At 40.4% G+C, this 27,374-nt stretch overlaps 1 protein-coding gene across 12 annotated transcripts in view; it reads left to right on the top strand.

The window, feature by feature from the left end:
• Svil (Supervillin) overlaps positions 1–27,374 on the top strand; it is a 390,519-nt gene that overhangs the window by 115,270 nt on the left and 247,875 nt on the right. For 8 of the 12 annotated variants that reach the window (XM_072296134.1, XM_072296133.1, XM_072296136.1 and 5 more), the window contains one exon: positions 1,264–11,224. The exons of 3 other annotated variants lie outside the window; for them this stretch is intronic. In XM_072296134.1, coding sequence (XP_072152235.1) covers positions 1,306–7,782 — 6,477 coding nt within the window. In that variant the 5' untranslated portion in view covers positions 1,264–1,305 and the 3' untranslated portion in view covers positions 7,783–11,224. Of the gene's footprint in view, positions 1–1,263; positions 11,225–27,374 lie in introns of those variants that run through there. One more of the 12 variants, XM_019058285.2, reaches the window with a different exon arrangement.

Raw genomic sequence — 27,374 nt, 5'->3', positions numbered from 1 at the left:
TTAAAAAAAATATAAACATTCACTTACACATAAAATAAGTAAAATTGAAAGTCGACTTTATCAATTTTATGAGGAAGTGCGTTTTCATAGTTTTTAATAATGTTAGTCATTCTATTATTTTGTGCAATCCGTCTTACGTGTTTATTAACCTCCCAGAAAAATTGACGTGGCTGAATAATATTTTTACGGCGGTTCAAATCGCTTACAACAAATTAAACTTCTTAAGTGTGGTTTGATGTGGTGGTTCGGCTAGATCAAGATTCTTCCTTAATAATCAGAATGAATTTTTGTGCTGTGCTTGTCAGCTGAGCCATAAGGACTCAGCTTGGAACTTGTTAAATTTTCCACGAGTCCACTGAAAAAAAAACTCCGGCCCTGGAGGCCGTACTTACGGGCTATATATGTCGCAGGCAATCAGCAATCGCCGGCAATTTGCAAGCAGTTCACACGTCTTTTCAATAAATCGCAATAATGCAATTTTTAAGGGATATGGTCTTCAAAAGTATGAGCTCTGCTTGAAGCGCCTTCATTTTTTGTGATACTCTACGCTTTGTCACGATGTATGTTTAGTTGCCTGTCCGACCTCGACCCAACTAAAGTCGCGAAGTTCACCACACGCTCTTCTGAGTGTGCATATTCCTGCCATGTTTTTAAGGATGGAAAAGTGTCTATTCATATTATAGGCAACATACTCAGTACTCCAATCTTGTTCCTTTATTTTTGAATTCATGATTTTCTATATTTATTCACCACTGGCTTGTAAATTGCCGACTATTGCCAATTGCCTGCGACATATAGACGTACACTGGAAAAAAAAAACACATTAGATCTAGAGTCTAGACCCTTGAAAACATTGACAAGAAAAAGTACTCTTGGTTCAATCAGATTTTTGCTTACATCAAAAGGAAATCCGCTCAAATTAAGAGGCTTGGTCCTTGAATTGAGTAAAAATCCGATTGAATCAAGAGCATTTTTTCTTGTCGATGTTTTTAAGAGTCTGGACTCTAGATCCAATGTGTTTTTTCTTCCAGTGATACCGTCCACGCTCCGGGCTCAGAGGCCATAGGTATCGGGCGTGGCACCCGGAGCAATCGAAGCTACGGCTCCAGCACCCGTAACTTTCGGTCTCTGAGCCCGGAACGGACGGTATATCTATATAGCCCGTAACTTTTTTCTCAGTGTCCAATAGGAGACATTATGTGTGTTCATCCTCGCCGAAAATTTATTTTTCTTAAATGCATTTTTTATTTTGATCTGTTACAGACGGTCAATGCAGTATCTGGCGGACGCCGAAGGAGCTTTCGAATGCAGCGCCGGCATTCGCCCTCGTCCGTGAGGGATGGCTTCCCGGAGCAAGCTGCGACCAGACGCGGGGATACCGGCGAGGTGACCCTCGCACCCAAGAAAAAGGATCGCAAATGGACGCTGAGCGGACTCTTCCGACGACGGAAAAACAAAAGCAGCGACACTGAAAACTCCTCCTCGCTGGAAGAAAATCTACCCGACAACAGCAACAAACACAAAGGCAGCTTCCTCAAGAGAAAGCTCTCCTTGAAGAAGCATCACAGTGGCAGCCGAAAAGTCGTAGGGAAATTCGAGTTCTCGAAAAACGTAACCAGCAACGACAATCACGAAACGTCTCTAACAAATAATCGTGACTCGCACTTTACCGGTAACAGTTATGACAAACTCTCTAGTCTAAATTCTTCCTCGCTATCATCGAAACAGAAGTTCGACTCTCTGACTCTCCTGCAAACAGGGTCCAGCTGCGGGTCCCTGAACAGCTCGGGCAAGAGAAGTGCTAAAAATGAGGTGAAAGCGCGCGTCGAGGCTGAGCATGATAAATTAAAAGATTCGTCGAGCGATGATGAATTTCCGCACACCCGAAAGTACCATAGCCAAGACAATATAAACGACTCCCTGAAACGGAGGTCTCGGGCGGCGCGCACGGAGAGATACTTAAAACGCCTTAATCAGATCAACAATTTGCCGTATCACCAGCAAGCGGAGTTACTCAGAATGCTCGACCGAAATAAAATCAATATGACCAACTTAGTGCTGGAACCCCAAACTTATTTGAAAGCTCAATCCGCAAATTCTAGTCTCACCAATAGTCCTTTGCCTAATATAAAATTTACCTTCTGTCCAGGTGCGCCGAACAACAACCAGAATAATCTTTATGTTAACTTGAATCACTCCAAGCACCACAAAGTGACCAAGTCTTTCTCCAAGCCCTCGCCGATTTTACCGAGGCAGGGCTTGCGGCAAAGTGATTTTCACAACAGTGTCAACTCGGTCGACGATAGACATATTTACATGAACGTCGCTAGCCCCAATGTGAAGCTGGAATCCAAGGTGCCACCCACTCCCCCGCCGCGCGATCCCCATAGAAAAGTCATCATGACTTATTCGAGTCCGAGCTGCGTCGGTTATCAACAGAGACCTGTTTCGTACGCCTTCGAAGCCCCGAAATGCACTTCCGTGGATAACTTGCCCAGCCAAAGTAAACCTTTATCAAATTTGTGCTGCGGCGCCAATAACCAGAGGTCAAACTCTGAGCAGCACATTAGCAATGGCTCCGTCTATTCACCTGTCAACGACAGGCCCGCGTCTGTGCTTCAGTTCACCTCAGATATTGATTATTCGCCAACCCCCGTCGACTATCAGTACATCACGGATCAGAGACCACGGAGTCGGCGGCCCATCCAAATAGAGTGCCCCGAAGAACATAGCAGCAAAGAAAGTAATAATTTAAAACCTAATAGTAGGCTCTATTTTAGTGATCAGCATATAAATAGCTACCGATTTGAAAATGGCTCCAATCCGAGGAGCGTGATCAATTCATCCGAAGATCAACTTTGGAAACAGGGAGACTCGTCGCGTCTGTCTGATTCAGCAGTTACGAATGCAGCGTATAATGCAAATACGGCAACGAGCGGTAACTCTTATATCCAATTCAACAAACCCAATAAAGCCGAACAAAGTCATCTAGATTGTAATTCAGAGCACGCTTCCAGCCCAACGGCGTATCTGTCTCGGAGAAATAGCAAAGAGATCGGCCAGCTCGTTCGACCTCTCTCGATGGTGCTCGAAAAGTCCGAGTCAGAGGTTGAGTCCTCCAAGCCTGATTTACGCGCCTCGAATCGCTCAAATCCCAAGTCTCTACCTCCAGACCCTCCAATTCGCAAGAATTTCAGTAACGCTGGTACGAAGCGGGTCGCCTTCGATCGATCCAGCGAGAGAATCCCTGCTTCGCCTGTGGATCCCTCTCAAGGATTCCCAATGGACTCCGTGAACTCTGTCGATATAGATCAGTTGTTAGAGTTTAACAAACAAAATTATCCATCGTCCAATTTAGAGGAGGCCTTGAATGAATTGGAGGAAATTTACAAAAGCTTGCAGTTGAGCGACGATGACCTTCTAGACCGAGCGGAGAGGAGGGATGTTCCCGCCCAACTGCATGCGATTTTATCGCGGGATTACGAGTCGGATTCCAGTTGTGACGAAATCGACGGAAGCATAGCCAAACGCCGCCAACGAACACGAAGCTTATCGATGGACCGCAAAAAAGATGATATGGCCTACCGACGAATCGTTAAAAGTGACAACCCAAATGTTGTGCCAAAACTAGACACGAGGAATATAATGTCTCAAGCCGGAAGTTTCTTACTTGTCTCGCCGACGCTTGCTCCGCCAGTATTCCCGAATCTGTCCGAGCCGCCGATGTCACCTGATTTAACCAATGAGCCAGACGTCACGTTTGACGATGTCGTTTTTCGATCAATCAAGCATGTAAACAATTCATTAAGGACGCTGGATCCTCAACCGCCGTTCGGGATACCCGTTGGACCTATCACTCAAGCGTCTAGTTCAGATTATCTCCATGCTATACCGGAGGACAGGTACAAGCCTACATTTTCCTCCAGAAAAACACCCGACGTCGTCAAAGATGATCTAGCTTTCCGCAATTTGCGTAAAGACCTGAATCAAACTCCGTGTGAATATCGAAAAAAGCGCGCGATACGATCTCTGTCAGCAAATTTAAGTGGAGTCTTGAGTCGGGCTGAGAAGTTGAAGTATTCATTCCCTCATCCCCTGTCTTATGCTCGATCCTCAAGTTACAATGATCTACCCAATGAGTGCAACACAAAATACCATCCGAATTTGGAGCCCTCCATATCTCAGATGTATTCCTCCGCGAGCACTGAGTCACTAACCGACTTTGACGTTAGCGAATTTCTCCGCCACAAAACACCATCAAATTATGAGGAGTTATTACGGAAGTTTAATAGCAAGTTCGAAAATTCCACACCGAATGGGATTTCGAATCAGATTGATCAAGAATATGATACAAAGGCATCTGTTATGGGGAAAAGTGAAGTCCAGGAACTAGTACAAGCTATCGAAAATAACGAGTTAAACAAAATCTCTACAAATCAGGAAAAAACTAGCCAGCCTAAGGTGATTGCACCGGACACTCGTGATTCAGTTCAACCTAAAGACACCAAAGTTTCCAACTGTGACCCTGTCTCGGTCGTAGAATCCAAGGATCGATTTTATAATTCGCATGACTACCCTGTTAATGAGAGCTTCGAAAATGCAAAAGATCACAATGATTTCAGAGACTCAAGCAGGAACGAATTTATAACGACATCTAATTACAGTCCCGCATACTCCACTGAATCACAAGTAGGTTCAAAACGCGATAACCGCTCTACTAATTTAAATGATGTTGCCAAAAAATATGAAGAGAATATAAAAGAAGCCCCTTCAAAAACAGACGGGCCTCAAACAGATGAAAACTGTAACGCTATTTCTGGAGATGATGGAAATAAATCCATGTCCAAAGTAGAAAAATTAAGCTCAAAATCAAGTTCTAAGAGGAGTGAAAATCTGAATGAACTGAGAAGGAATATTGTTTTGAGCAGTAGTATCTCGTCTGGAAAATGTGAAAAAATTGAAACATCTACTAAAAGTAGTACGACTGAGTTGGTATCACCAGGCCTTGCAACGAATGAAAAGCGAACTTCTCCAGAAAAATCTGAGAGAACCTACCTGAAAAATCAAAGCACACCACTTGAAGATTTTGCAGCTGAAAGTAAAAATGTGAAATCTAAAGAGCGCTCATTGCAGAGCTCAGAAAAGAGTTCAAAGAAAGTGTTCGAGTTGAAAACTAGACGTCATAGCAAGATAGAAATTCCTGAATATTTCGGGAAGAACAAAGATGATAAAAGTGTATCGTTGTCTCATGAAAAGTCCAACGCAGATACTGAATCTATGAAAGTTTCAAGTGAAAGTCCGAAAGTAAAAAAGAAACGATTAAGTAAAATAGAAATCCCTGAGTTGTTTAGAGAACACGAAAAAGAATTATCTACAAATGAACATCAGATGCAAAATTCTACGGTAAATGCTGCTTCTGAGCTTGATTCAAAGTCCTCAAGAACTCCAAAATTGAAGAAAAAACGATCGAGTCTGACTGAAAGTACTGATTCTGCAAAGGAAAAGAAAGAAAGACCATCTTCAAGTGCGAGCTCTGTGAAAGACACGGTCGTGAAGAATAGTTCAGATGATAAAAAATCTAAAACAACGAAGAGTCCGAAGTTGAAAAAGAAGCGGCTCAGCCAGATTGAATCTCCTGAAAAAGCGGTTGATAGTCATGAGAAATTGAAGTCTAATGATAAAACGGCGCAAGAAAGTAAACCGTCAACTGGCAAGTGTGCAGAACCTGAATCGAGATCGGAGAAAAGCTCAAAAAAAAGTAAAAGACTTGGTCAAATGGGAGTTTCTGAAAAATTTAGGAAAAGTATGGAGCATTTAGCGTCTAGTTATGCAACTGAGCAAGAAGCCGACCTTAAATTTACCAGTACTAGTAGTTCCGAAGGTGATTTGGCGGCAAAAGCCTCAAAACTTTCAAAATCTAAAAAGAAGCGTCCAAGTCAAGTTGATCTTTCCGAAAAAACTCAGAGTGCTCAAGAGTGCTCAATCCTTAGCAGTAGTCAATCACAAGCCGCGGTTTCAAAATCAAACGACAGTAACGAACGTGTCTGCAAGTCTAAGTCATCCAGAAGTCCTAGTATTAGACGGAAAAAAGTCAGCGGCGAAAATTTGATCAGTATTGATGTGATAGAAAATGATGCAACGCATTCTGAGAGACAAAATGTTGACTCTGATCAGCCAAAAATCACTGCTTCCGAGAGAACCTCGGAAAGTTCAGGTCATCGCAGGAAAAGCTCGGGACAGTTAGAGATCCCGGAAATTTTTCGAAACTCCAACGACAGAATAAACTTGCTAGAAAAAGATAAAGTGCGTTCTGAGAAACACCCTGTCGACTTTGAGCCGAAAGAAATTGCTGTTTCAAAAAGAACATCTGAAGATTTGGAACATCGTAGGAAAAGCTCGGGTCAATTAGAAATTCCGGAAATATTTCGAAATTCCAACGAAAAATTAAATTTATCGAGTACTTTAGCTGAAGTAAAATCTGGTGATAGCTCCAATGAAAATGTCAAACAGCCCAGTAAAATTTCAATACCTGAGGTATTTCAAGATAGCTGCATAAAAGCAGGCGCCAAGGAAAGTTTGACATCCAAAACCATCAGAGATGTCAGTTGTGAAAACTTGAAATCAAAGGAGGGATCCAAGGAGACTCCTTCTACACAAATTAATAGCACAGCTACGCTAAATATCTCACTGGAAAACGCTCCTTCCATTGCGTCCAAAATTAATGTAGCACCTTCTCAGAAGACTTTACCATTGAAATCTATTCTCAAAAAAACTGAATTCAAAAGCGTAGAAAAAAAGGTGAGCACCCCGGACGCGACTACGATTTCTGAGTTTGTAGAAAAAAGTGGCGAGGATTCCGGGGTCATTGTAGAGTCATTGGGTGACGCGTTCTTGAGTTTCAATGACAATGTCGAAAAAATTGAGACTTGTGCGTCAAATAGTCTAGATATTGATCAGAAAATCATCGCTGATCGTCCCTCATCACATGTGTACAGATCGGAGTCGATTTGCCCTGTCCAAACGGATACACATTCCATAGTTACCGAGCTATCCGAGAGTCAAAATCAAACTGAACTTGTGAATAAAGAAATCGAAAAGATCTTGAAGAATTACGAAAGTAAGGTGTCTGAAGCTGGCTGCGCTGGAAAACCCAGCGCTGTCGTCTCTTCGAATCAACACAACGATGTTTCAAATTCTTTGGCTAACGAAATAAATGTTCTCTCCACAGAGAACTGTAATGAAAATTCGTGTTGCAATGAACCAGATCGAAGAGAAATCAGCACTATTATTGAGTCTTTTGCACCCCTCGAAAATTGTTCCCAAGAACCGGATTCGAACGACAAGGACGAGATAGTAATGGCATTAAGTGAGCTGACTTCAAAACTGAGCACCCCTGCTCTTGTCACGGCCAGTAAACCAGAATCAGAACCGCTCACTCAGAGTCTTGAAAATCGTCGAGAACTTGATGTTACCAGCTCAGCAGACCCAGTGAGTTCCCCTGCCTCTAAACCTGCTCATAAAAGCCCGGAAGAACGGAATGGAAATAGCCAGCCGCTGATCCGAAGAAGTCTAAAGTCTGCCAATCAGAGTTGCTTCACCAAGAGTTCGAGCAGTTGCTCTGACTTTGAAGGTATTGCCCTGTCTACAAGTTCTTTGTTGGCAGCATCATATTGCTTCGCATGTCTGCTCCAGTCAGATTACTTGAGTTTAGTGAACTTGATGGCTGCCATTGTCGTAATAGTTGCATGTTTTGTTCTGTACCATGTTTTAGCTGCTGAGTAACTGAAGTAGGATTTCGCTCGTGCTGTATCTATTTGTTAAAGCATTGACAGTGCCGTTTCTTTAAAAGCTTCGTTTTTTTGTTTGTTTGTTTTATCTAATTTTATTACAAAAAAAGGAGAGTCTTAGAAACAAAGGGATACTCGTACAATCTTAAAGTGCATTTAAGTATCTAGTAAATATTCATTGTTGATAATCATAAACTTCACATCTCATAGACATTTCAGATTTAAGATCATTTTTCATAATTTGCAGGAATTACGACCCAATTTTTTCATTTTGTGACCATCTTTTCTCGTGTCTAATTTTTTGTCACCATTGAAGATTTTAGGCTTTTTTTCAAAACAGCATCCAATAAGTTCCTCTCATTGTTAGACTGATTATCAATTCTTTATGAAGAAAAATGTGCCATCAGTATTAAAATTAAAGCTCCTATCATTATATTGATGCTGGTCACCATCACAGTTTCCTTAAAATCATGCATTTACATTAAGTACGTTCAAAGATTGGAAGTTCTTTTAGACTGCTTCATTTTATGAATTTAAATACTCTGTAGGACTTTTCCTTTCGTGTTTGTTTTCGTGTGCGTGCGTTTTTTTCTTTAATTGCATCTCATTCACTGTTTATGCATGTTTTCTCACGATTTAAGTTTTCAGAACATAATAGTAGAAATCGCGGTGAAGAAGGGTTATATTATTACATCATTATTACTCTCATTTGCAAAGCAAACTTTCAAAATTCCAACAGCTGAATCGCATATATATTTTATTTCATATTCTTAAGATTCTGTACTGACATTGAGAGGCTTTGTGAGTTACTATAACGCGCAAGAAATTAAAATCCATCGTCCCTTTTAATACGACGAGTGCATCTATTGTCTTTATTTATCCGTTGAATTAGATTTCTAAATTTAGACTAGGGGTGCAGCATGTTCACGGACCAACGATCGACAGAGGCGATTCCAGCAATTTAGCAACAATGGATTTCCTCCATTTAAACTTATGATAAATAATCGATCTTTGGCGGAGCACCCGGCCCCTCCAAGAATCGATACATTTCCATAGGTTTAAATGGAGGAAATTCGGTATTGTCAAATTGCTGGATCCGCCAATGACGATCGATCGGTCGTTCACAGACTTCGCAAACATGGCAATGGAGAAATTGCGTAGGCTACGACCATGAATAATGAGTGATCTAAATTGATTACGCTCAAAATGTATCTCATGTTTGTGTACACCTCCTGAACTTGTGTACGCGCGTAATTGCCCCCATGCATTTCCAAATAGCGTACTTATCTCGGAATTTAGTGCGATTTGCGAGTATATAGAGCCGACAAGGAGATTAGAAATCGAAGTCAGTCGTGAGCTCGGAGAAACGGCGTACTGATTGAAGTATCCCAACAGTTTTGCAGGCGCTTTTCGTGATCGTTCTTCGCGCAAAGCTCAAAATCTTGGAATCTTGGAATCTTCGGAAGCTGAGATACCTTTTCACAGATCGGGTCACAATTATGCAGCAACAAAACTTTCTCGAATATCCACAACAATGAAAAAGAGCCTGGTCTCTTTTCCGCTGACTCAGAGATTTTAACGCTGGGTAGAAAAGTTGCATGGGGCAAAACACGCGATACAATTACTGAGACCTCCAAGTAGGTAAAATTGCATACCTACAAAGCTAAGGGGAACATGGTGTCCTGTAGCATCTCAACTCTTCAGTTCGTCAAACCCAACTTTCAGTTCGTTTAACTGAAGGTTCGGTTATAAAAATAAACTTATGAAAGAAGTTTGGTTGCATGAACTTATCGGCTTCTAAAAAGTGAACGCTCGAAGCACTGATTTTGACAAAAACTTATGACCCGGATGTTGAATGGTATTTTCTAAAAATTAGTGCGAACGCACTAATTTTTCACTTCACGAAACTAGTGCGAGAGTCTTGAATTTTTTAGAAAATAACTGCGGAAGCGTGAATTTTTTCAAAACGTTATCACAAAAGCGTTAACATTTTGAGAAATCTACTGCGAAAGTTTTGAGTTTTTAGGGTGGCAAGTTATTTTTCCTAAAACATTTTTTCCTACTGCAATTTTTCCTAATACTTTTTTCCTACTGGTTTTTTGTCCCATCACAGTTAGTCCTACGAGTGAGATGTCTTACTGGCTTTTTTTCCTAGGGGCATTTGTCCTAAATTCAATTTTAAAACTAGGGGATCGAGAAAGTAAAAAAACAACATAGGTACCTCACAAGTTAAAGTTGTGGCCGCATGCCCGTAAGTAGTGGAGCTTCATCCTCCTCCTTATATTGAGGGTATGGAAGGCTCAGCTTGTGATGTCTCCTGTTCACGCGCTTATACTCGGCTCGCCGAGAAAACTTTACTTTTTCTGAAAAATTTCCCTCTACTCTACTCATGTTTACGTTTCAATTAGTATTGGATTATTAGGACAAACACCCTTAGGAAAAAAGCCAGTGGGACATCTCACTCGTAGGACTTACTGTAATGGGACAAAAAACGAATAGGAAAAAAAAATTAGGAAAAATGACCTAGCATCGTTTTTAGAAAATTAATGCGACCGCAATTGATTTCTCGAAAATTACTGTGAATGCGCTGCATTTTTGAGAAAGTTCCCGCGAACATGCAATGTCAATGTGTGTAGGCTGAATCCCTGCTTACTCGAAATTGCGTTGGCCGAAGAACTTTCTGCACCCCTGATTTAGACGTCACATTATCATTTTCAAGCGAAGTGGACCTAATAGTTTTCTAATCTTTTCACCGACGTCGTATACATGTTGTCCTCCCTTTCAAAGAGTGGTGAAAAGGAGAAAAAACTTAGGTTCTCAATACCTGTAGAATTTTTAAACATCAAAGATAAACGTGTATCTCAGTTATCATGTTTTCAATGAAATCTGTCTGTAAATTTATTTAGGCTCGGCGATAGTGAGTGTACCTCATTTTCGTTTTTCGATTCCGAGGTACAAAGCTTTATTTTAATTTTTCCGTCACGAGCCGAATCGTACCCGGTGCATATCCCCTCCTACTCCCTTTGATGAAGTCTGAGGCACCCTTTAATAGGAAATCATAAAAAAAATAAAACAAAGAATAAGTGTCAGACTAAATTCGGTATCAGAAACAGGATGAAAGATAGTTGAGTTGGTTTGACTTATCCGTTCAGGGGTGTGTTTCTCCTCCAATATTGTTGCTACGTTTTTAAAGTCTATCAGGAGCCATTTTTATAACATAAGTCTTGTTATTGCACAAATTTTGTTAATTCTATCTTATATTGTTGAAAGTTTTACCAGTTTTCCCCCATAAGTGTTGTAATTATTTTAACTATAGCTAAATTTACGTTTCTTTTCTCAATGAAACTATTTTGTGAAGCTACGAAACACAGCTTTTTGAGCTTGCTTGTAAATATTTTTTTAATAAAAATGTCCATCGATTCTTTTATTTATTTCAATCATGGTTCATCATTTTTACAATTATACCCCCCTCCCCTGCCTGCCAGAACCAAGCAGGTTTTGAAGAGCCTTATATTCCAAAGAAAGTATACATGTCAGTGGTGCGACTAGAAAATCTTGTATTTTGATTGTTTTATTTTGAAATCGTTTCGCTCGTTCTATTATTTTCTGAAGAGGACAAATTATTATCTCTAGTTTTTGCACGTCATTTTTAAATTATATTTTCAAAATGAGACGAATAATCATCATCTTTTATCTTACGACTAATAACTTTTGGTTTTCATTTCTCATTTTTTCAAATAAAATATGATAAGAAGTTTGCAAGCAGTGGCAACCAGATGCAATATTTTCTAGCTTCACCGCACCTATATCATTTAGTGCTCTTTATTTTCGCCATCACGCGTTTCAAATAGTTAGTGCATTAAATATCGCTCTGTGTTACTGCACTCTATTACTTTCACCTTTTTGTCAGTGCCTGAATTATTTTCGAAGCATGATTAATTTCTAAATATGTTGTGAAATTTCAGATCCCATATTCGCTAAGTACTCGCTTACCTTTCTTGACAAATTGCACCGCATTTGGCCTTTTTAGATCTCAAAAAACGGTTCAGGCATCATAAGGTTTCATTTTATGAACCTGAAATACATTTTACGCCAGTTATTTGCTTCAAGTTTCCTTCAATTTATGTAGTCCAGCTGAAATTCTCTGCAAGTCCAAAAATACAACATGTTTTAGTTTCTTCCGTCTTCAAATTCACCACAATTTTTCAGCAGTAATTAGTGTAACATACCGTACAAGTTTGTTTCACTATCTATCTTAATACTAATACTGAAGTTAAGTTGCATTACTTGATTTGGAGGAGAGTTCCACAGCATGGCAAGATTCGTCCTGTTTTCCATAAGAAATGTGGAGCCATAAATTTTAGGCCATGAGTCATTTATGGTGGAATGCAGGCAAGAACACGATTGTGGCAATGGATATATTTGTACGCGTTGAAAATAACCTATTTTTTCTCACCCAATGATCCAATAGGATAAAAATGTTGGAAATTAGGATCAAATATAGTATTTGTACTTTCGGAACAAATTATCCTTCTTTACGGAAGACTTAAAAAATTGCGGCTCTTTTCCTCAGAATCGTCCCGTTATCGATTGAGTTGATCGGAGGTGAGATCATCGTAAAATTAATGACCGAGTTTAGAGGATGGACACGATGCGTAGTCGAATATTGATGTTCGATTATTGGCAATCCAACCATGAAGAATCAAGCACTAAAGACTTAGATTCATTTGCGTCTCGCCTCCAACTAATATCGTCAATCCGCTGACTTGAGGGCGTAAGTCAACTTCCCTGTTTTGCCGTGCTAAAGAAGAACACCGTATGAGCCTTTAGACTGTGCCAAATTTTCTGTGATAAAATGTGAATTTTCCAGGAAACCTGTACATATTTTCCCTTCAATTCTCAGAAAATTTTACTCGGAATCAGATGTAAATTTTCTGAAAATTTCAAGAGATAATATTCATAACTTTCCTTAAAAATAAACCTATTAGCGGAGAAAATGTGGCAACTCTCGATTGTGCTCACGGCGTTCTTCCTCAGTAATGGCAGTGTTTTATACGTCTTTTCATGCGTCCAAGAACTTACTTGATAATATAGTTACGCCCCCGAGTCGGTATGGTAAACCCCGCTCCTTCTTTTTTTAAATTTGTGATAGTTTTGCAGATGTATGTGTGTTTGATTGCACCAATAGGGCTGTTGCAGGATCCAAAAATTGCCTTTAAAACAGGTATCTCTAAAATTAATTTAGCGAGAAACGCAATCCTGAGCTTCAGAGTGGCTCAAAAGAGGTTTTTGACATAAAATAATAAGCTTATAGTTGAAGCTCAGTAACCCCAACCACGAAAAATGTCAGTTTCTGTGACCAAAAAAATTACACAGAGAAAAGGACCTTAAGAATTAGGAAACAATCAATCTCAATTCTTAAATCTCTTCTCCTGTAGACCGTCACACCTATGATTTAGTTAGTTAGACTCTCGATTCAGTCAACTAGGAATTTATTTTATTACCGGTCAACTGATAAAATCAAATTGATCACTTCGGTCTCTAAAAATGTATGAGTAAATAAAACTTCCGGCGTTGCATTCGGTTCGTATGAGGACTGAGGAGGCACAAAATTGACTATTTATCGATTTTGATCAGTCTGACGCAATAATCCAACTTCTCATATGCGCATACGAATTGCTCATCAGAGACGAACCAACAGGTCCAATCCCGGATGAGTGTTACTCTGTGAGAATTCTCGTTGATCCTAGACTCACCAAAAAATAGGTCGTTACATTTCGGTTCGAACCCGGATCCATTCATTACACCAGTCCCGAAACGTGAATGATCGATTATCGATTTTTCCCCATTTGAAGCTATAGTAAAGAATTGACTAATAAAGGTGTTCGTTACGAACACACTGTTTATCGATCTTTTTCCATACGTTTAAATGGCGTAACAATCGATATATCGCAAAGCACGCCACGTCACTACATCACATTGCCTCGCAGACAAAAAGGAATAACTACCGCGCTTTGGTATGAATCGATTGATCGTCCATTGAACCTACAGAAAAGGATCGATCCAAACAGCAACTTTATTTACTATAGTTCAAATGGGTAAATATCGATTGTCGATAATTTACGCTTCCCCACTGATCGCCCCGCGGACTAAAAGACGTAACTGCACTTAGAGATGAGCCTCGTCGTCCAACCAAATTCATACCTTCCGCGGTTTAGATGAAAACTAGGGGGCTACGCCCCCTGGCCGCTACGCGGCCCAACCCCCTGAAGGCGCTCCGCGCCATCAATGGGCCGCTTCGCGGCCCTATTTTTACCCTCCTATCGGTGTTAGTTTTATTTTTCCCCTAAAAAATTACGATATAAGGTATACTTTACTTTTAGAATGAAATAATTTTTGGTTTTGATGAATAAAGAAACAAAATTATTTTTTTGAAGTCTAAAGGACGCGTTTTGGAATGACTACTTGATGAAATATTGCAGTAAAACAACGAACATTGATAATCAGGTAATAATTAAGAGTTTCGGGAGACGGGGATCGAACCCATACCATGTTCAAGGTGGACGCTTCCGACGTCTTTGACGACTCGGCCACCGCTCTACCTGAGGCAGACGGGGCGAATCTTGTGTAGATAAGTGTAGAGCTGATGCGCAGGCTACACAGCTACTGCGCAACCTCCTCGACCACTGCGCATCCTCCCGCGCATAGCGGTAGCAGTCTCGGAGCATTCTGAAAATTCACTCACTTTTATAACGTGATTGTAAAAAAACCTGGGTCCTATTTCCAAAATCTGATTAGAGCGGGCTCATCTACGGCCAATTACCCGTCGATTACCGCAAAAAACTTAGAAATCGGCCCGGTAGAACGCTCAAACGAACTATGACAAAAAATATAAATTTACATTGTTTAAATGGGAGAATTCGCAACTTTACCACTTAATATAAAAAAACCTAGGCCATATTTTGAAAATCTGAAAAGAGTTGGCTTATCTAGAGACAATTGCCCGTCGATAGCCGCAAAAATCATAAACATCGGCCCGGTAGAACGCTGGAACTAAGCGTTACCAGTTTCGCAAAATTAGGAGGCTTGAGAGCTTATAGTATAGAAGATATTGAAGAATCCCGAGTAATAAAATATTCAAAGAATAAAATTATGGATTCAGCCAGCATGAAGTGTATATAGGTCGGTTATTCAAAATATTATTAGTTTTCCTAAATTTCAATGCTGTCTAATTTTTTTATTCTTATTTTTTATTTATTCATTTATTTTCTTTTTAAATTTTCTTTCGTTTCCGATTTTTATCGTTGCGTTTTTCTCTTTTAGCTTCTCATTAATGTTGGTCCCCTAAAAAATTACATGAGGTATATTTTACTTTTTAGAATGAAATGATTTTTCTTTTTGATAACTAAAGAAGAAAAAAAAATGAGAAGGCAAAAGGATGCGATTCTCAATGATTTATTGATGCTCCATTGCAGTAAAATATTGAAGTGAGTCGGACAGAGAATTTCAAAACATGCCCGGGTAGGGAATCGAACACCCGTCATGTCAGCAGAAGGCCAAGCAAGCCGCCTTAACCAACTCGGCCACTGCCTAACATGACTCTAATAGGTGAATCTTGTGTACATAAAGATAGAGCTGATGCGCAGGCTACCCAGCTACTGCGCAACCTCCTCGACCACTGCGCATCCTCCCGCGCATAGCGGCAGCAGTCCCGGAGCATTCTGTATAGTTACTCACTTTTATAACGTGATTTTGAAAAAACCTGGGTCCTATTTCCAAAATCTAATTAGAGCGGGCACATCTAGGGCCAATTACATGACGATCTACGCAAAAATCATGGAAATCGGCCCGGTAGAACGCTCAAACGAACTATGACAAAAAGTATAAATTTACATTGTTCTTATGAGAGAATTCGCAACTTTACCACGTAATATAAAAAAACCTGGGCCATATTTTGAAAATCTGAAAAGAGTTGGCTAATCTAGAGACAATTGCCCGTCGATTGCCGCAAAAATCATGAAAATCGGCCCGGTAGAACGCTGGAACTAAGCGTCACCAGTTTCGTAAAATTAGGAGGTCTCGGAGCTTATAGTATAGATGGGGTAGCGGCTTTTTGTCAGCATAGCGATTCCCTCATACTTCAGCGGACATCATCGCGTGGAAATCTGTCTCTCACCTGATCTGCCGCCCTAAAGAAGAACGCCGTATGAACATTTTAATGTTGCCTTTTCTCTTTGGAAGTACTTATTCCTGAGAGAACAAAAAAAAAACACTAAAGAATGGCCCGAAACGTAAGTTACAAGGTGTTAAAATAGTGCTGGGTCCACACTATTTTGCGGGAAGAGCAAGGTCAGAAAGTTCGACAATTTCAATCCGAGTCAAAAATGTTCAGCGCAAATGAGAATCAGTGCAAGATTCAGGGTTGCCGCAGTCAGGGAATACTGGGAAAACCAGAAAACATCAAGGAATTTTAAAAAGTCAGGATAAACCTGGAGATGTCAGGGAAAATAACGAAAATGTTGAGTGAAAATCCTCGAGTCACCTTTATTTGCTGTCTAGAAAAGGTCTGACTTTCCGAACAACAAATTTCCTTGAAAATTATTTCTAATTATGTCTTTTTGGCCTTACAGCATATCTTCAATTGCCAGAGAGCTTCACCGAAATGTGACAGAGAAATCAGGGAAATGTCATTTTCTACATTCCGTGGCATCCTCGAAGATTGAGGGGGGATTAACGCTCAACATTTTTTACTCTAATTGAAATTTTTGAACTTTGCTTTGCGCGCAAAATAGTGTGAGCCCAGCGTTATTTTACCACCTTGTTTTTGAGGAAAGTTATGAATACCTGTCTTCAAAATTTTTCAGATTAATCACATTAAATTGCGAAAAGAAGTTCTGTAAAAATTTAAATAAAAAACTTTCTAACCATCCCTACGAAATTTGTATTTTATCAGAGGAAATTTTGCAACGCCCAACTGTTTATACGGCGTTTTTTTTTTTCTCAGCAAGGCAGCGATCCATCGGATCTTTTCAGCGGTGATCGATTCTCTCATCATTCATCGTATCATCGTTCATCTGCCTGTCCGCCCAAAATCGCCAGCGCGGCGCCGCGGTGGGGCCAAAAGTTGCCTTTTTACCGTGGACAGAAAACTCGCAGTTCTGCTTCGTGTAATCGATCTCCACCGCTTTCGGTTCGTCGAACAAGCTTAATCGCCCCTCTATATTTGGCTCTCCACATCCGTCGTTGTTCGACAAAATTTCTAGTCGTTCTACTCAACTCACTCGTCCGCCATGAGTGCCTGTTTTCGACGACGGGCGGGCTGTAATTCTATCTTTTTATTGTCGTGGTTATTGGCGGTAGTGGAGGCTTCTCGTCATCTAGAATTCGTAAAACAATTTTAATTTTAGTCGCGGTTGTAAGGAGTCAAACAGTATTTTAGTCAAACACTTCCAGTTTTGAGCGTTTGGTTGCGAATATACCCTGCTGCAGCACAGTAAAAGCACAAAATCTAAAAGAAAAATTAAAAAGCTTTGGAAATCATTAAATTAGACACGGAACCACCTTAATATTTTCAAAATACACGTTTATATTTTCCTTTAATACATATTTTTTTTTCATCAATTGAAATGAGAATAATCCGTGCAGAGCGTACAAACATTTCAAAATCATGAGTTGAAAAACGCTGACTCCGCGAGTTTAAATATTAGAGCCTAACACAGAGCAAAATGCGCACTGGCGCCTACAAACCTAACGGGATACTTCCCGCGTTGCGCAATGCGTGAAGTATCCCTGTTAGGTTTTTAGGCGCCTATGCGCGTGTCCCACTGGTCGCCCAGCGAAGTCCGGAGTGCTACGGCGTTTCAAGCAACTATTTCGCCACGTAGGTGTTGCACAGTATCATACGAGATTGAAGGCGCTCCAACGTATCAATAATGACTAGCTTCCTTTAAGGGTAAAGAGCTTTCCTTGCAAAATAAATCAAGATACTAATCTAAAAACTCACTTAGTCCTAGCATCCGTATTTAACAACGTATAGCATAATTTTTGAATTTCATTAGAGAAAAATGCGACTCGATTTAGGCAGAAACCTGCTTGAGTATACCGTTAAGAAGATTTTGTTTTGAATCAAGAATAAAATAGCTGAATGAAAAAGGGTTTCTGCTTGATCTAAGTGACTTTTTTTTTCTAAACAGGCATTCTTTTCTTTATTGATTTATAAGGAAATCTTCTCGGCGGTAAATTTGGGCATATTTCTGCTTGAATCAAGTCACTTTTTTCTCTAATTAAGTTCAAAAATCATGCCAAACGTTACTGGATCCAGATACTAGGACTTGGCAAGTTTTTCGATTACATCTCTCTTTTTTTCGTCGTCACTCTATGCAATTTGCGAGGGAACTTCGTGCTTTTGAAAGATGTCATCAATCATGATATGTTGGGGTGCCTTCAATCTTGTATAATACTGTTTGTATGATATTGACGCCAAAATTCTCAATTATATATTTGTTTCCGTTTGGCCAACCAAACAAACAAAAAACGAGCAAACCCTCATTCTTTCAAGACATTATACATTTCATCCAAAAACGTCGTGAGCAAATGATGTTTGTATTTACGCGTTGACCAATTAACTTTGGATCTCAATAATTGGTAAGTAGACCAAAATTCCCCTGCCGAAAAAACGCGTGGACTTAAACTACTGGAAAAAACAAGTGCTCGGAAAAAAAATCGTTGACGAAATGTCCTATAACCCTCAATATCAGTCGGTGTCCTGATGCGACGTCTTATTGTATGCTGCAGGGCTAAGAAAGAGCGACGCGTGAGCCTTCAGACGTTGCAAAATTTCCCTTGACATTGCAGAAATTTTCGCTGAAATTTGCAAGTATTTTTCTTTCCATTGTTAAGAGGATTTTATTCGCAATTTTAAATAAAGCCTCCGAAAGTTTCTAAGAAAAATATTCATAACTTCCTTCAAAAATAAATATTACATTTGAGGAGTTTTGGCAACATTCGAATGCTCATGCGGCGTTTTTGCTTAGCCCAGTAGTATTGTATGGCGAACTTGCAGCTCGGATCTATCAATGAATCGGAGCACGAACCATTGTTTCATCGGCATGATCCATTATACTCAAAAGGAGGGTTTTTCTTCCAAGCTTCTGACTTGGCCGCGCGTATTTCTATATGACACAACTGTTCTTTTTGCTGTGGCTGAAGTTGGCTGCAGGGCAGGGCCGTTCGCACACCGGAACGTATGTAAATCGGTGTAGCGTTTGAAGTATCTCCACGATGTGGAAGGCGCTGTGTAAAATGCGCACGGGCAGACGGATTCAACTGATATTGCTCGTTATAGTTCGAACGGACCACCAGACAAGGCACGAATTGTAGCATTCTGATAAATATTTCTTTATCAAAATTTTACTTCTAACACGATGCGCACAAAGAAAATTACGGAAATAGACTCCTTAAGAAGATATTTAATGATTCTTACAATTAGTGCGTGAATTCAAACCGCCCGCACATGAAAACTCAATGCTCTACGTGAATCACATCGCGAGCTAAACGTTATCATGACAGTCTCTTCTGCGATGTAAAAATCTGGCGACCTCAATCTTGACGTTTTGGCTTAGCTATAGCAAATTGCTTATAGTTTGAAGAACACATGATGGGAAATGAATATTGTTCTATTGAGAAGCTTGCTGAAACCGTTGTAGTGCACGATTTGACTGACGTAGAGCTTTGAGTTTCTTATGAGCGGGCAGTTCAAAGTCCTCGTAACCAATGTGAAATAACAAAGTTAATATCTTTGTTAGGAGTTGATTTCGGTAATTTTCGTTGCGCGAATCGTGTTCTACGTGAAATTCTGGTCAAGCATGCATCAAAATGCTTAAATTCGTACCTTGTCCAGTGGTCCATTGCGTCCTTTCTGCTGAAAGCTCTGCAAGTGCTTTGATTTTGATAAGAATGTTTGAATTACTTGAAGTTTGCAACAGGCCCGTGTTTTGGTTTCATTGTCTGTTCTATTCAGTAAAATGACAGTCCATTGCACCACATAGAGTTCGATCCAGATTCGACTCTCGTACCAGAGGCCAGGATCCCCGAAAGCGTGTCGTTCTCGTTGCGAGCAGATGTGTTTACACTGCGGCTGTTTGCTCAATCGAAAAATAACGGCGCCGATGCCTGTAATCTCTCGAAGATGCCTCTCCGCCAAGTCTGTTTGCTCCCCGTTTAACTCAACTCCATAAGCACCACTGCCTCGACGACCTGGTTAAGATTGTTGTCTAACCTTCGCGTTATTAAAGACTGCACGAAGAGATTGGTTTTTCTTTTTCTTTTTTTCTCCACCAATTTGCTAAAGTAAACAAAATAGAGGCTGCACCCTTTAGTGTGTGAGTAAGTGCACACAACGCACAGTGGATCGAGTCAAGAGGAGTATCCGGACAAAATTTGGAAACTTTGAAAGCATATTTCCTCGGAAGTATGAAACATAAAAGTTCAAAAGTGGTTCCATTGGTTTTCTCATAAAATTTTCCTTCAGTCCTAATTGAAATTGTGACAAAATAAACATCCAAATTTGTAATTTTAGTCAAAAATTTTGTGTCCGATCTCCTATGATGGCTCATTCCACCGTGCGGCGGATGAAGATCTCGCGAAGACTGCGTGAGTTACGCGGAACACGCATCGTGAACCAGTACCGGGAGTAGGCAAACATCGAGGTATCGAACGAACCTAGGAAAAATTGTAGTTGATCCATTAATCCATTAGGAGTAGAAGTACTTTTTAGCTGTTTCTTCTCAATTATTCTCAATTAAAGAACAAGCCGGTAAAAGGATACTAAAATAAAATTGAATATATCAAGACCCAATATCAAGATTAATGGTTCTAGTAATTAACAAAACAAACATTAGACAAATGAAATTTAAATAAACCTCGTAGGTCCTTAAAATCTTTTCAATAATCAAAACTCCTCACATGTAAGTTACGACCATGAACTACGCCCTTTGTTTTTAAAAAAAGGATTTGATTTTTTAAAACTATTACTGCAGTTAAAAGCTTAGAATCTAGATGAGAAGATGTGTCTTTGGTCTATCTAGTTGGTTCACGCAGTTCATTTCAAATACGTTCAAATGCTAGGTAAATTAATACAAGTTAAGGTTCGTAATGTTTTATATTTTCCCAACTTCTGAATTGACTTTGAAAAGTTTTAATGCGTCATCGGATTCTACACGGAGAAAAAAACTTCGTGCGTGGGGCCCGGAGTTTAGGTCATATGGATCTCTGAAGTTTTCGGATTGAGCATTCGAACACTTAAGGTCCAGCTGCTGAGGTTTGGATCACACATCTGAAACTTCAGTTCTTACGTCTGAAGTACTTCGGTTTTCACATCCGAAGAACTTCGGTTCTCACATCCGAAAAACATCGGTTCTCACATCTGAAGTACTTCAGATGTAAGAACTGAAGTTTCAGACGAGTGATCCGAACCTCGACAGCTGGACCTTAAGCGTTCAGATGCTCAATCTGAAAACTTCAGAGATCCATATGACCTAAACTTCGGGTCCCACGCACGAGGTTTTTTTCCAGTGTTTGTGAAATTTGAATACGGCAACAATATTTTCATGCTGAATACCGCACCTGGAATCGTGCTCCATTTGACTAAGTCGAAACGATCGAGTAAGTTCGACGTGACGACTACAATCCTACCCAGCCGACGGCTCAACGACAGTGGTGACTGGAGAGCGTTGTTTGACGCGGTGTCAATAACCCTGATGCTAGACGCTCACTCCTGCGGGTCTCACGGCGAGGCAAAAGCGCGTAACTGCAATGGGAATCTCGAGCCGATCCGCGGTTTTTGCTCGGAGGCCCGGCCAGCGCTTGAGGCCCGTTGCGACCATGTCGCACGTCTCCACCAGCAACAGCTGATCGGTGATTGCCTGAGAACCCAGCTCCTGCGCGCGTATGCTCTCGTCCTCAGCAAGAACACCGTGTCCTCGTACGAACCTTGCCAACTTTATTCCGGGAAGTAAGAATTTTCCGGAAAACTCGCCGAGGGCTGTTTCTTGAAATTGATAAACAAAGCGATAGATAAAGAAGACGTAGGGAGTATGGAGCGATCCTACACTGGAGAAAAGAAAACACATTGGATCTAGAGCATGGTGTCTAGTTCTTTAAAAACCGGGATTCATTAGGGAATGAAAATTTACCGGGAAAATCAGGGGAAAATCAAGGAATTTGTTCCAGAAACCGGGAAAATCAGGAAATGTGTTCCAGAAACCGGAAATAATGTAGAAGCTTTCATTGACCAGATACTTTCAACAGCAGGAACATTTTTTGAATCAAAATTTTGAATGTGCGCCAAAGAAATGGCTGTAAGATTAATTAAAATCTGCATATATTCATATTTGAAACTCTGGAAAATTATTTTCCTTTCCCCAAGAAAACCCCGGGAAAGTGGGAGAAAACTTCGATTTCTCATCCGGGAATGAGCTCCTGAAAATCAAGGAAAAATCAGGGAATGAGCTTTGCCAAGAAAACTAGACACCATGATCTAGAGTCCAGACTCTCGAAAACATTGACAAGAAAAAGGACTCTTGATTCAATCAGATTTAAGCTTAAATCAAAAGGAAATCCGCTCAAATTAAGAGGCTTGGTTCTTGATTTAAGCTTAAATCTGATTGAATCAAGAGTACTTTCTCTTGTCGATGTTTTTAAGAGTCTGGACTCTAGATTCAATGTGTTTTTTTCCAGTGTATTGGTTGAAATGAGTGGTTTTATAGACCTAGGGGGTAAATGATGAACTAATTACAGGGTCTCTCCTGGTTTGCCGTAAGTTAGTCTATCCACCTCCCTCCTATGTTCATTGCAACCACCCGCTCCCACCAATAGGATCTCTCCACATTCCTTTTGTCTTTTACGTCTATGGCTGTGTCTATCAATGTCAAAAATCAGCCAACAGGTTTCATCTATAAGGTTCCCAGGAACTTTTTCTGTAATTTTTTTTAGACTAGTCACTAAATCGCGCCTAGATGATTTCAAGTCATAGATCAACAAAAAAAAATTAGGTAGCTCTCTGGTAACACTAAGTTTCTACGTTCGAAATTGGATCGCTTCAAGCAGGAGGGAAGCAAGCCACATCAGCTATAGCCAAATTTAACTGGATGATTTAATTTTTCACATGAAAACGGCTGTGCGGATTCTCGTGCAAATTCCAGTGAATTTTCTGCATCATACGAAGTAAATTCCTCAACACGTCCCCCCCCCCCCCAAACGGAATCCCCTCAAACGTTCCCTTGTAAAAAATGAAATTGCCCAGTTAAATTTGTCGATAGCTGATGTGGCTTGGTTCCTTTCTGCGAAACGCGGTCCAGTTAACGGAGTTATCGCCGCGCAAAAGCCACCGCATATGACGTCATCCATCGAGGTGGTGCAAACGATGGTTTCTTCCACCTTTGCTTCATCTGCATTTCAAGTCGAGCAACCAGTGCAAATGTACGTGTCACTGGTTCATGAAACCGTGGGGGTAGAAACCCCCTCAAAATTAAATTATTTTTTTAAGCGGGAATTTGGCAATATTCGAATGCTGATACGGTGTTTTTGCTGAGCATGGCAGTGAGTGTGAGCGTCTCTCTTGTTGGGGGCCATCCCGGCGCGGCGTCCGCATCCAAGTGCGCCAGCTCCTCGATTGTTGAATCGATATCGAATGACCTTGATCGATATATAGCATTGTTAAGATAGGGATTTATCGATCGGAAGCATTCGATAGCGATTCAACAATCGACCCGCCAGCTGAAGTTACACTCGAAATCATACTTCAATTTCGTTCACGGTCAATCCAATTAGAGCAGCAACGTCGCTCGACGAACAGACCGACTGGATGGAACTTGGTATCTGCGGGCCGATTATTGAAATTGATAGACAAAGCTTTAGACAAAGAAGACAAAAGGGATTTGCAGGGATCCTATTGGTGGAAATGAGCGGTTACAATGGACAAAGGAGGCAGGTAATAGACCAAGTGACGGCAACCCACGAGGGATCAGATGGTTAGTCCATCATTTTCTCCCTTAGTCTATAAGAACCAACCATTTCAACCAATAGGATAGCTCTATACTCCCTATATCTTCTTTGTCTATAGCTTTGTCTATCAATTTCAATAATTGGGCCGCAGGTCCGGATTTTGGCGCGGAGGGAATCGTCTCAAGGTACGGAACCTTAGGCGCGTCTGTCCGCGGCGTCTTGGACGCCGGCGGAAAACTCTGCTGCCGAGTCGATCACAAGCGCCATGCGACGTTTAAAAATTTCCGCCGCTATCTTATTTTTTCACAGATAAATTTTTCATCGAAGCTGTCCGGATTTCCCTGAATTTTCTTTCGTGCTGCCGATAAAATTCAGTGAAATTTTCAAACAGATTTCACCAACAATTTCTCTGTAAAGAAATAAAATGGCAGCGGAAATTTTGAAACGTTGCATGGTGCTTGTAATTCTTTGGCCGGATGGTGACGATATGGGGTCATTCATAGGTATGCGATATGTAAGGCCGAACCTGAAAAGAAGGGTGGGTTTACGTGCGTTTACTTTTCTAGCTTTTTAGGTTATTTCTCTATGTCACGGAGCAGCCGGCTTATGCAGTCCAAAAGGCACACATATCGATAATGATAATACGTCGTTCCTTTGGCGTACGGACCTATTTCAATTTCCGTATGAGCCGTAGAAAGCATGGATTCATATGTAAAACAGGACTCACGTGGAAATCGAGGTACACCCATACGTCAGAGGGGCGAAGAGTAGTGACCACGACCTAGATGGGTAACTTAAGTAGCGCAGACTGTAACAATTTTACCTATCGCGGTGTGCTGTCAGCATATCATTTTTCCTACGTCTGGCGAGAGCCATTCTGGCTTGCTCAGAAAAAATGCTGCGTGAACTTTTGACTGCTGCCAAATTTCTCCCGCATAAATATAATACTTATTCCTGAGAAAATCTGCAATTTCTGGGGGGAAAAAAATCGGTGCTGTGGATCAAATCGCGATTAAAATTCCGCAAACAGTGGATCAGTCGCGTTATCACAGAATCGCGTTTTAATGACTTCGCTTGGCTTGAGATATTGCCTCTCGATAAATGTACTGAACGACGTCATCCATCGCGGAAGCCCGTACCATGGTTTCGTCCACCTCGGATTCATCAACTAGGAATACACACTTTTACACTGCTTGCTCGGTCCAAAACAAGCATGACATCAGGGTAAAAGCAACCATGGTATGTACCACCACGGGGTGATGACGTCATACGGTATGTTTTAGTAGGGTAGTCTATGTCCATTCATTGATATTGGGCGTGGAAACTCGGTGTTCCGATTGATCTTAAATTTTTTGGCTGATATAATATCTAAAATCATCTTGTCTTGATTCCGTGACTAAACAGTGAACAGTTCCCGTGTTTATGGTTACTTCGGGTATCTCTAGTTACTTTTCTTCGGTCAGATCAACCGAAAGGATTTGGTTGATGCGGACAAATTTCTTGGTTAAATTAACCGAGACCGTAGGTCACTCTGATTGTGAGACATCTGGGGATAATGAGAGTGTCCTGTTGAACAAATGCACTCTTGTCTTTCTCGATGTTACCTCAGAGGTACTTGCGAGTGGCTAGCTCACTGGATTATCACCAGTGCAATCCATTGGAGAGGCGTGAATTATCGATTATATTATCGAAATCTCTCCATTTGAACTGTGGTAAAGAATCGATTATTAGGGTGTTCGCTGCGAACACCAAAATAGTCGATCCTTTTCCATAGGTTTCAATGGTAGATCAATCGATGTATCGCAAAGCACGCCACGCCACACGGTGGATCGAGTCAATGGGAGGGGTCGGTCATCGCGCATCACGCGTCTTATTTTCTCTGATTACGGAGATTTCCCACCCTTAGAATAGAGCAAATTACACGGATCTAATGTATTTTTCGTCGTAGATTCCACTTTTGATCATATTTCAGCCGAAGAACGAGTTTTAATACGAGTTTGACACACTTTTTCATGACTATTGAAATTGGGATCCTTGATAGCTGTTTTTTCACGTTACTTTCGGCAAATGGGACCGTAAGCATCTTACATAAAGAATAATTTTGCAGAACTTGACTCAAGAACATTACTTGAGGAGTGAGGTAGGGCGGCTTTACAGCCCCCTCACCACGAAGGTTGCCATATTTCTTTCAATTTCTGCTAACATAGTTTTTTGTTCATGTTAATTGGTTTCTCGCAATTGCATACTGACACATATACGGAACATTCTGATAATGTTCATTTTTCTCCTCTTTTCTTCCAGCCAGTCAATTGACGTTTTCATTTTTATGAACTTTCTACTCTTTCAGTTATTCAACAAATATTCATATTTCAAAAAATAGATCAATATATTAAAGAAATAAAAAAGAGATGTATATACTGTAGCTTCTTTTTATCGAGTCATCCTAGAATATTGTTATAGGTACTTATCACCACATAAAAAAATTGAATGTGCAGGGGAAAAAAAAATTATATCAACTTCCATTATTTCGTTTTGTTCCTCAATGTTTGGAGTGAAGTTTGAAACATATTTATTGAATAAATTTTAAAATAGGAGGAAAATTATTTTTCATGCAAGTTCTGATCCCTTGAAGAACCTCTGAGAAGGACTATTGTCTCTTGAAGAAATTTCTTGTATTTCTTCTTTTTTAACCCACCACCAATTTTTACTTTTTCGCTACCCTAGGGTAGAGAAAGTATTGTCATCCTCCAAGGGGGGAAAAAAGTTGAAATTGTATTTGTATGGAGCTCATGAAAGAGTTCTTGGTATGTTGCAGACATTTTGCAAGAAACGGGACGTGTGAAATATACAATGCGCAAAACATACACCTTAAACTTTATCGTACAGTATAACGCTGATCGAATCAGCTTCAAAGACTAACAGAAGGTTAATGTATCGTCCAAAAATATCAACAAGTAAGCCAAAATCAGTAATCAGTAGAAAAATTATCGAGATTGAAGGATATCGTGTGATGCACGATTTTATTGATGACAATAGAGCAAGATCGGATTCCCAGCAGGCGCGACTTCCTATCATTCAAATGGACCGTTTTCGCAGATTAGCGGATATTAGCGGCTAATTATTACATAATATCATTCCTGATAGTGTACAGGAGGCAACCCAACAAAGGATTTTGCGGACACTTGTGGACATTTTTTTATCGAGCTATTTTAACATTTTTTTGGGCGTTTTTTTAAAGCAAGCTTTGGAGGTGATTTTGGTCCTCCTAAAAATATGCCAATGCACATTAATGATATACCAAAATGTTCCTTAAAGGGAGGAGAATAAGCATGTTTAATTGAAATTTTGATTTATCTGCCACAGAACTCATGCAAAAACGAAATAAAACCTTGAGAATTAGTCGGCAAATTTGATACCACCTGCAATGTCAGCTTTAGGCAACCCGCATGTCAAAGCGGAAGGGTTCAAAGATCCTAGAACCGTGGATACATTCATTTTGGAAGCTTAACTACTAGAAAACCAAGAAAAAATATTTAGAATCAGACTTTTTTTTTTATCGCCCATGACCGACCTCTACCATTGACT

This window comes from Bemisia tabaci, chromosome 2, assembly GCF_918797505.1.
Source record: "Bemisia tabaci chromosome 2, PGI_BMITA_v3".
Taxonomy (NCBI): Eukaryota; Metazoa; Arthropoda; class Insecta; order Hemiptera; family Aleyrodidae; genus Bemisia; species Bemisia tabaci.
Note: the sequence above shows the minus strand (reverse complement) of the source record. Positions and strands in the feature narration are given on the sequence as shown.